The following is a 10,721-nucleotide window of genomic DNA, read 5'->3' as shown; positions in this document are numbered from 1 at the left end:
TTCCAGTAGAGCTCACACATGGAGGTATTTTTGTAAACTACTAAGTGATACAGAAACGTGATATAATAGGTTCAGTTCTTGCTTTCATCAGTTTTAGTTCAAGCAAATTTTAGCTCTTTTCTCGAACTTCTCCCATCCCCAGAATTTATGCCAAAGGGCTTTGAAAAGTTATGTCACACCCAGGCAGCATATGTAACAGGTAAAAATCCAGACCGAACCTACCTCGAGGCTTTTATAAGCCATCCATCCAGGGCCCTATTTCACCACCCGCCTTTTCCTTTCACTTTCCCTAGAAAGGAAGGACACGACGAATTAAGATTTCCAAACAAAAGATTTATTTTGAGGTGTGAGACTAATAGGGAAACTAAGTGATGGGGATTGGACTCTCATCGGGGTCTTCTGGGAAATCGGAAGCACCACCCTCTTCTGCAGCTCGATGCTTCTCCAATTTAGCAATCAATTCTTTCGCTGGATTGAAGACGCCATTGGTCTGCTGGTCACAGACATAGCAGCGAGGGGTGGTGCGGAAATGCTGCAGTGCACAGCTCTCGCAGAAATAATGCCTGCACTTGGTGACAACTGGATTCCGGAAGGTCTGGCGACAGATGAAACACTTGAATGGTATTTCCTCATCATCGCTTCCCACTTCATAGTTTTCGTCCTCATAGACACCATAGCGACCCTCATCAAGCTCACGTTCGATCTGCCACCCATGCTTGTAATCTGAACGGTCATGGAGGAACTTGCAGCTGTCTCCGAAGCCGCAAAAGCCAGTCTCCTTGTAGTCCTTACAAATGTCGGGCTGGTAATCCCAGCGCACGGTGGCACGTAGATGCTCGGGAGCTCGGATGGGGCCCTTCCTCACCATCCCGGAGGAAGCATTGCCCATAGACGTATCCTTGGGCTTCATGAATTTCTGGTAATTATTGATTCCCCGATAGATCTTGTCATCTTCCTTGCCCCTCAGCTCCTCCTGGATCTTCTGGCTGCGCTCAAAGATGGCTTGTGCGTCACGCTCCTTCTCTGTGTCTAGCTCGTAGACAGCAGTCGCCCCCATATCCTCTGGTCCCACGGGTTTTGCCGAGCGGGTGGACTTGTACACCACGCCAAGACTCTCGGGCTCTTTCTCCTCCTCCTCCTCCTCCTCGCTGCTCAAGTTGCCGTAAGCCGCCTTCTGTTTACCACTGCCACGAGTCTTCTGTATCATCGGATTGTGGATCGCCCGCTTCTTCTCAGGGCGAACCACAGTGCTGCCTTCGTCACTGCTGCTGCTGTTGCTGTCCCCGGGCTCCGGGTCGCAGACCGGGCGCTTCCTGCGGCCCGCAGCCCCTTTTCGCCCACCAGGCTTCTTGAAGAGGAAGGTGCACACCTGGTCTGCCGTCTTGGCCGGAGAAAGTTGCTCTGCCATTTTAGAGTCCTTAGCTCCGGAAGGCTATGGCGTGCTGGGCCTCGCGGGGCCTCTTCACGTCACCGCGCGTCGCGCGCCCGGCCGCCAGACGGAGCGAGATGGGCCGCCCCAAGCGGACTGCGGGCGGCCGCGGGGGCGAGGATGCGAGCGCGCACCGCCCCTGAGCCCTGCCGGCCCCCGTCGCTTCCTCCCGAGGCGTGCGCGGCCCCGCCCCGCCGGCTGGCTGCCGCGGAGCCTACTGGGAAGGGGCCGAGGCCGGGTCACCTTTAACGCGGCCGGGAAGGAGGGTTTTGGCGTTGGCCTCCGCGGTGCGATGTGGTTCGAGATCCTGCCCGGGATCGGCGTCATGGCCGTGTGCTTGGTCATCCCCGGCATAGCCACGGCGCACATCCACAGGTTCACCAACGGGGGCAAGGTAAGGCGGCCTCTCCCGCTCCAAGGCTGACTTCGCGGACGGGCGGTGGGTGGCCACAGGGGTCCGGAGCCGCTCTCCGACCTGGGGGACACCAGGCTTGCCTCCCCCTTCTTCTGGTTGCCTAAAAGCAGAGGCTTGCGGAACGAAACCCGACGGAAACCGCGCTCTGCTCTAGCAAGAAGCATCTAGTTGTTGGGTGGAGTGGCCAAGACGGCGTTGTAGGTTAGGGGGCTGGAAAGGTAGATGAGCAGGTGGGTCCGAACTCCTGGGCCTCGCTTTAGTCGTGCCTCCACTCCCTCGGATCTCTAATCTTTTGATTGCAATTTCTCGCGTCCGCATCCTGGTACCTTCTCGGCTTTTAATCTCTTTGCTCTTAATTAGGTTTTTACTTTGACATTTTTTAGCCCCCCCCCCCCGCCTTTTCCCAAGCCTTGAGGAATTTACCGTAAGATCCTGCTTTTCACATCAGGATTTCATTTTCCTCTCTTCCATGCCCATCACGTTATCCCTAGAGTACAGGGCATAATGTATTTGCTTTCTGTTTTGGGGATTGTTTTTCACGTGTGATCTGCTGCTATTTCTTCTCTTTGAGATCCCAAATGGAAACAAGTAGTCAAGTCTTTCAAATAAGAGGGGGGGGGGGGAGGAAAGGAAAAAAAAACACCAGATGCTGGTTAAAATAGAATGTGTAAAGACTCATGGTTACCATCTCAATTTTGAAGCTTAATGGTCCGATTTTATTTAGGATTTGGTCTTAATTTGGTTTTTGTTTCAGTGATGATTCCATTTTCCTAGAATGCCACTTAATAAGTTCTGAGAGCCCTCTATTATAATAGAGCCACTCATCTTCATAAACATTGTGCAGTAATGATTTCTTTTAATTGTAGGAAAAAAGGGTTGCCTATTATCCATATCAGTGGAGTTTGATGCAAAGAGATAGGCGCATCTCTGGAGTTGATCGTTACTATGTGTCAAAGGTAAGATGGCTCTCATACTAGACATCCTCTGGGTTGAGATGGGTTCTCGTTATGTTTTGCCAAATGTCTTAACAGTGCTAATTGAATTTGAGTTGTCTTGTCTGCTGGTGAAGTTGAGCAGCCTTTCAGAGATTTAATGAACGTTTGTATTTTTATTCTATGGATTGTCTGCTTGTGTGCTTTGCTTGTTTTTTTTTTTAATGGGGCTTCTTCATACGTTATGATTATTAATCTTCTGTCTGTTTTACATGTGGCAGATCTTTTTTTTACCAGTCTGTCTTCACTTTATGAAGTCTCCCATCAGTTTTTAATTTTGATGTTCATTTTATCATATTTTGTCATTCAGGATTTTGAGTTTTATGTCTTGCTTACAAATGACTGTCCTAACCAAGATTATAAATAAATTTAAAAAATTTTTCCAAATACCTTTTTTTAACGTTTAGTGCTAACCTGTTTATAGGTCATTGGGGATATAATGTGAAATCACAGGATTTAACTTTACTTTTTTCCAAGAGATAGCCAGTTGTCACAATTATCCAGTTATAGAGCAGTCCATTTTTAATTTAAATTTAATTTAATTTTTAAAAAAGATTTTATTTATTTATTTGACAAAGATCACAAGTAAGCACAGAGGTGGAGGGGGGTTGGGAGGTGGGAAGCAGGCTCCCTGCTGAGCAGAAAGCCCAATGCGGGGCTTGATCCCAGGACCCTGGTATTATGACCTGAGACGAAGGCAGAGGCTTAACCCACTGAGCCACCCAGGCGCCCCTCCATTTTTTATTTGAAATACCATTCAAGTAAACTAAATTTCTGTATACACACGGTCCTGTTTCACGAATACACTAATACTTCATGAGTTTGCCAGTTCATGAACCCAGTACCATATATAAAGAATTACCATAATTGTGCATTTGAGTGAATCCTGTGGAATTGCTGTTTTTGTAGGTCAGATATAGGCAAGCAGAACATTTTCATATGATTAAACCTGGTGGTATGTTCTTAGATCTTGTAGGAGTTCATCACCATTATTCTTTAAAAAAAAAAAGTAGTTTTAATATTTTCTCCTTGCTCGTTTATTCCTCACAGTGAACCTAGGTTAATACTCGTTTCATTTTATAGATGAGAAAACAGGGTCAGAGTGGTTCAGTGACACTATAAGGATTCAGCCTAGGTGATCTGCCTGTCAGCATGGCGCCCTTTGAGAAGCTGACGAACATGGTGATAGAGGTCTACTTGACTAAGGCAGGATTTCCCAGTGTGGTCCGAGAGTGACCAGCACAGTCGGCCTGCGCACGAGATGGAGAGAAGGTTCCCAATTAGAATTTCTGCAGGGCAGGGGCACCTGGGTGGCTCAGTGGGTTAAGCCTCTGCCTTCTGCTCAGGTCATGATCTCAGGGTTCTGGGATCGTGTGCCACATCGGGCTCTCTGCTCTTCGGAGAGCCTGCTTCCCCCCTCTCTCTGTCTGCCTCTCTGACTACTTGTGATTTCTCTCTCTGTGTGTCAAATAAATAAATAAAATCTTAAAAAAAAAAAAAAAGCATTTCTGCAGGGCAGCTCCTAGGACTGTGCAGGTCTCATTTTTCTCAAGGTGGTTCTGCCTGCAGTCGTAAGCGGACTACCTGGACTGTGTTATTTAACGCTTGGAAGAAATGCTGTCCCTGACTGATGTTTTACTTTCTGAAGAATTTGGTCGCAAGCTAAGAAAGAGTGGGTCTTCTGAATAAACAGTGTCACGCTCACAGTGGCTCACCTGCCACCTCTTGCTGACTTCCGCAAGAGCCTTTTAAGCTGAGTCTCCATTTGTTCATCTGTAAAAACTAGAATGAGGTTAATGGTCTCTTACTCGTGTTGGCTGTTATTTTTTTGTAATGATTTGACCCGATTGTCTTCATTCTCTGAAGGATCCAGACGGTCACTGGTTTTCCTTCTGATGGGTGGGGCACTTTTCGTATAAAGTGATGTTTGCTGTGGTCAGAAAATGGAAACTAGAAATCATTGTAGGTTATTCTTTGTACCTCAGTGATTAGAAAATTCAGTTCACCTTACTGTTGCATCGTGAGAAAGGTGGGGTGTGCAGGTACGTCCTTTTAATAACAGAGCAGGCCGCTGACACCGGAGAGCACCTGCCGGCCTTGCTGCGTGTACGGATGCTGGGTGTTGGTGCACATCAGAGGTTTGGGGCAGCCCCATGTGGAGCGAGTCTGTGGGCGCCGTTTGCCCATTAGCATTTGCTCACTTTGTGTCTGCGTCATGTTTTGGTAGTTTTCAAACTATTTCAAACTTTGTTACTGTTAACATTTTCCATGCCGATCTGCGATCTGTGCTTACGACTCAGAACTCAGATGGTGGTTCCCGTTTTTTAGCACTAAGGTTTTTTGAAATTAAGGTGTGCACGCTGGTTTGTAGACGTATGCTGTTGCACACTGGACAGACCGCACTGTCGTGCAAACGGGACTTTTCTATGTGCCGGGCAACCAGACCCCTTCCTTCCGCTCACTGTACCACAGCGGTCTGGCGCTGACTCGTGTCCCTGAGGCACGCCTGCGTGTGTACATTTGTGGCCGCAACAGAATTCTCACATTTCCCTTTTAATTCTGTTTTTCAGGGTTTGGAGAATATCGATTAAGGAAGCATCATCCTGACGGATGAAAAATAACTCAGTCATACTCATCTAGCCCTTCTAAAGGTTATGCAGTGTATTAATGGAGTGCATAATAAAAAAGTAAAATCAAAGGCTTTCTTGACTTTTTTTTTTAACAGTACTACACAAGCTCAAACAGTCTACCCAAATGGAGCTTTTTCACCTTAAAAAAAACTAGGAGGCAACTGAAGCTTAGAATTATAGCTAGAATGTGCAGCAAGCACCTGTCCCTGTCCCACTGCCCAGCCTGTCATACATGGTAGTTAGTACTGTCGGGATACATATATAATTTGTTGGAACAAAATATACTGTTGGAATATTTAAAAAGACATTTCAGGGGGGCCTGGGTGGCTGAGTGAAGCGACTGACTTTGGCTTGGGCAGGTCGTGATCTCAGGGACCTGGGATTGAGCCCCACTTCTGGCTCCCTGCTCAGTGGGGAGCCTGCTTCTCCCTCTGCCACTTCCCCAACTTGTGCTCTCTCACTCTCGCTCTCTCTCAAATAAATAAATAAAATACTAAAAAAAAAAAAAGAATCATTCCTTTAGAGATTGCTAGGAGAATACAGGAAAAAGTAGTACTTTTTTTTCCCCTGTAGTTCCTTTCCTGGGTGATTCCTGTTGTGTGAAATTCCGGGTAGAATGCTTTTATTTTATTTTTTTTTAAGTTTTTCTTCTTTTTAGTGATCCGTACACCCAGCCTGGGGGCTGGAACCCCGAGATGGAGAGTCTTGGGCTCCTCCCACTGAGCCAGCCAGGCCCCCCCACGTGGAATGCTGTTAAAACAGATTGCATCTTCTACATTCATGCGTTCTGCGTCTAACAGCTAGGATGCACTGAAGGGTTGATTTTCATTTCTGTGGAGAGCAGCGACAGCAACAGTTTTACTCAAATGCACATACTGACAACTTGAAATAAAGAGTTGCATGTTCACCCCTAAAGGTAACCCAGTGGTAGGAAGATCTGAAAAGATGTAACATGCAGAGAGAGGGGAATCCTGCTGGGGGTGTAGACCAACACCCCAGGTGAGAAAACTCTGTTGTTTTTCATCTCCCATCTTGGACCCATTTTAACCTTCAATGTGCCGGTGACCTTGAACCCCACGCTGGGTGCTTTCCATTGAGCTCAGGCGGCCGGGCATGGCTTCCAGAGGAGGCAGGCGGCGGTCACACTGGGGGCATGACCTCTGACCGGCCACCCTGTGATGAAGCTGTTGAAGGAGAGCCACGGTCACGATGACAAACGTCACACGGCTCTGGTCTACACTTAGCTGCGCACGGGCCTCAGCCCACGGTGACGAAGACTCAAGCTCCGGGAAGGGAGAGGGGCAGGCGGTGTGGACAGGCCTGTGGAAGACGGGGCGACTGAGCCACGGTTAAGGCTCTGGGGCTGTGGGTCTGTCACCTGTCTGCTGTGCCTCTAGCCGGGCATCAGCCACTAAGCTTACCTCCTCAGCTGGATTCAGGCCTGGCTCTGAAGGGCCCCAACCCGGCAGGTGGCGATCGGTTGGTCAGGCTCTGCCCCTGAGGCCCAATCCTTCACCTCCCGTTTCTGTGGCGCCTGCTGTGAAATTCAGCCTCATTATTACCCCCTGCTGCCAGCGAGTGAACCTGATGAAAACCCTGCAGCTAGGAGACTGTAGTGGTGCTTTGTAGCCTGCATTTCTCTTGACTTTTTGCAAGTGCTGTCAGCCAGAAGCATTTTCTTAGAGCAGCTCTGATGGAGGTGGTCTGGCCACTGACCCCTCCCACCCACCCGTGATGCACAGGTCACTTGCTCTTAGACTGAAATGCTGTGGGACGCCTGGGTGGCCCAGTCAGTTGACTCCAACTCTTGATTTCGGCTCAGATCCTGATCACAGGGACTTGGGAACGAGCCCCGCATCACACTCCCAACTCAGTGGGGAGTCTCCTGGAGATTTGCTCTCCCTCTCACTGCCCCCCACCCCCAAATAATATATCTTTGGGGGGAAAAGATTGAAGTGATGATTGGGAAACAACACCACTCATGTGGCTTTATTCACCATCTTTTTTTTTTTAAGATTTTATTTATTTGTCAGAGAGAACACAAACAGAGGGAACAGCAGGCAGAGGGAGAAGCAGGCTCCCCACTGAGCAAGAAGCCCCTTGCCGGACTCGATTCCAGGACTCTGGGATCATGACTTGAGCCGAAGGCAGCCGCTTAACTGACTGAGCCACCCAGGCATCTATAGTCACTCTCGTTAATTGTCTATTTTTTAAATCAAGATTTTATTTATTTGACAGACAGAGATCACAGGTAGGCAGAGAGGCAGGCAGAGAGAGGAAGGGAAGCAGGCTCCCTGCTGAGCAGAGAGCCCGATGTGGGGCTCGATCCCAGGACCCTGGGATCATGACCTGAGCTGAAGGCAGAGGCTTTAACCCACTGAGCCACCCAGGCGCTCCCCCCTTTTTTTTTAATTGTTTAAATACTGTATTCACATAGCTCTAACATCGAACAATATAAGGTATTGAGTGAAAAGCCTTGCTCTGATCCCTGGCCCAGCACCTCCCCATGGTCACGTCATCCCGAAGGGGCCCTTCATGGGTGCATAAACAAACACAAACACTTGTTCTTCTGTCTTCCATCAAGGTAATGTGACACAGTTTTTGTCACTTGTTTCAAAGAATGGTTCTTGTTTGGAACAATATCTACAAGGCTGCTGCAGTTATTTCTAGGGTCCAGTGAAATAGTTAATAGGAAAAGCCTTTGAAAAAGATTAGAGGAAAGTCATACACATTCAAAAGGGGGAGGAAGACGATGGCCCTGCCCTTTTGGAAGCATTTTTAAAAAAGATTTTATTTATTCATTTGAGAGAGAGAGAGCACAAGCAGGGGGGAGTGAGAAAGGGAAGAAGCAGACTCCTCACTGAGCAGGGAGCCTGATCAATCAATCAATCAGTGGAGCCCAGCTCAATCCCAGGACTTGGCGATCATGATCTGAGCGGAAAGCAAATGTCCAACCATCTGAGCCTCCCAGGCGCCCTTGGGAAGCAGTTTTAAGTGGACTATTTATGAAAAAACATTCTGGACTCAGCAATCCAGTTTCTGAGGACCCTTAGGCATTCAGTCCAAATTCTGATTCCCCAGATGAGGAAACACAGGTTCAGAGATGGGAAGCAATCACTTAGCGAGCTAGTGGCAGAAGTGGGACTAGACTCCTGGTGTTTTGACTCCCAACCCAGTGTACCTTCCCCCCTCCCAACCCAGTGTACTTTTAACTGTTCTCTGGGGTTCAGTAAACACTGTTGAGTAAATGCTACCCGCCAGGGGCGCCTGGGGAGCTTAGGTCAGAATCCTGGGGTCCTGGAGCCTACTTCTCCCTCTCCCCCTGCTTGTGTGCTCTCTCGCTCTCAAATAAACAAATCTTTAAAAAAAAAAAAGAAGAAGAAGAAAAAGAAAAGGCTACACACCAGGCGCTGTGCCTCGAATTTGAGTGAGGCCCAGCCTTGCCCTTCAGGAACTCACAGCAGGGGTGAAACAGGCATGACGAGATGGGGTGCGGAGTGCTAGGAACAGAAGTTTGCAGGAGGTGCGGGGAGCAAGACGGAGGAGCTGACTCAGTGGGGACGGGGGCAATGGGGTGGAGGAGGCAGGGAAAAGGCTTAGGGTAAGCTCCCAGGTGATGCCCACACCAAGCCGAGTCTCGGAGGTTGGGTAGGATTTACTAACTCAACCACCGAGGGGGGACCCCGCACGCAGAAAAACGGCCCGGCTGGGGGCACAGCCTAGCACCGCTGTGCGGGAGAGACCTCCGAGCAGGGGTGGCGAACTAGAGCCAAGGGGGAGGCGGCAAGGAGGGGGGAAGAGTGACCGGAGAGGCCGGCAGGACCCAGAACCCGAAGGGCCAGGTCTATCACCCTCAGGGCGCGGGACTCGCTCCTCCGGCAGCAGCGAGCCTCTGCAGGGCAGGAAGGGGGCGTGCGACGGTGACAGGCACACCCCTGCCGCGCTGCTCCGAGGAGCACGGACCGGAAGCCAGGACTACGCAGTAGTCTAGCCACTTTTCATGGGGTGCTACTGCCACCTAGTGGGTAGAGGCTGGCAATGCTTCTAATGCCCAGGACCACCCCCTCTCTCCCCCTGACCGATGACAGTTTGTTTTCGGAAGGAAGAGGGGATGTGTGATGCAGAGACTCAGGGTGCCGGGAAGACCAGCGCCTGGGGGCGGCCCCGCCACCTGGGGGCTGTGTGACCTTAGGCAAGTCGCTGCACTGCTCTGAGCCTCAGGTCTCCCGTCTCTCAAGTGAGGCAGGTATGTGCCTCAGAGTCGGCAGGTATGGGCTCAGAGACGGCCAGGAAGTCATGTCCGGGAGGTGGTCTGTAACTACAGCCCCTGCTCGTGGGAGGGACCATTGCTGACACTGCAAGCACCCCCTGAAGAGCCATCCAGTCCACTCCTCGGTTCCCAGAGGGATGTCGGGGCACCCTCAGGCCCAGCGCATGACCAAGTGCAGCGGCCCGGGGTTCCCTCCTGGGATGAATGATCACAATCAAGGTATCCCCAGAGCACTGTGATCCAAGACAACAGACACCGATTGCTCTGAAAGTGTTTTCCCTGAGAGCAGAGAGCACAATCTAGCCGAATGCCGCTGTGAGAACCGAGTGCCCCCTTGTCCCTCCAGGCAGCTGCCACCTGCCCCCTTCTATGGGAAGGTGATGAGTGGACGGGATTGAAGCCGGCCACCTCAGCAGGAAGCTTCTGGATGAGGACAGGGAGTAGGGGCTGAGAGCTGGGCGTCACTTGCTTTTCAAGATTTCCTCTCACCCTGATAACTTTTGTGATAACTTTCGTGACCCGAGAAAAATTACTATACTTTTGTGGGCACAAGACACATGAAACAGAGTTTCTTCTTCCTAGGTATGTCAGTGTGGACTTTCAGGGTGTGCTCTTCCTTTCTTTTTTTAGTTTTGTTTATTAGAGAGAGAACCTGAGCAGGGCAGGGGGAGAGGGAGAAGCAGACTCCTTGCTGAGCAGGGAGCCCGATGCGGGGCTTGGGATCAGGACCTGAGCCGAAGGCAGACGCTTAACCGACTAAGCCACCCAGGTATCCCACTGGAACACATTTCATGCTGATTCTGTTGCCTTGTTTCTTGACAGATCTTCCTCAGGTCCAGAAACCGTGAAGAAACCAGTTATTACCTATGGGCCAGGTAATAAAGCTTACAAACAAGTAAGCAATTTCAGTGGTGATCCCAAAGAACTACAATCCCAAAGACAGCAGGAAAAGGGAAAGACAGCGGAAACACTGAGCATTACGGCC

At 49.8% G+C, this 10,721-nt stretch overlaps 2 protein-coding genes across 2 annotated transcripts; one reads left to right on the top strand and one right to left on the bottom strand.

Annotated features, from left to right (window-relative positions):
* Window positions 1-312: 312 nt before the first annotated feature.
* RNF113A (ring finger protein 113A) lies at window positions 313-1,564 on the bottom strand. The gene has a single exon (XM_082716275.1). The coding sequence runs from the start codon at window positions 1,406-1,408 to the stop codon at window positions 365-367; it is 1,044 nt and encodes a 347-aa protein (XP_082572401.1). The 5' UTR covers window positions 1,409-1,564; the 3' UTR covers window positions 313-364.
* On the top strand, window positions 1,536-5,534 carry NDUFA1 (NADH:ubiquinone oxidoreductase subunit A1). Its single transcript, XM_082716284.1, has 3 exons — window positions 1,536-1,823; window positions 2,711-2,800; window positions 5,407-5,534. The coding sequence occupies exons 1-3, from the start codon at window positions 1,722-1,724 to the stop codon at window positions 5,425-5,427; spliced, it is 213 nt and encodes a 70-aa protein (XP_082572410.1). The 5' UTR covers window positions 1,536-1,721; the 3' UTR covers window positions 5,428-5,534.
* The last annotated feature ends 5,187 nt before the right edge of the window (window positions 5,535-10,721 follow it).

This window comes from Mustela nivalis (genome assembly GCF_964662115.1).
Source record: "Mustela nivalis genome assembly, chromosome: X".
Classification (NCBI taxonomy): Eukaryota; Metazoa; Chordata; class Mammalia; order Carnivora; family Mustelidae; genus Mustela; species Mustela nivalis.
Note: the sequence above shows the minus strand (reverse complement) of the source record. Positions and strands in the feature narration are given on the sequence as shown.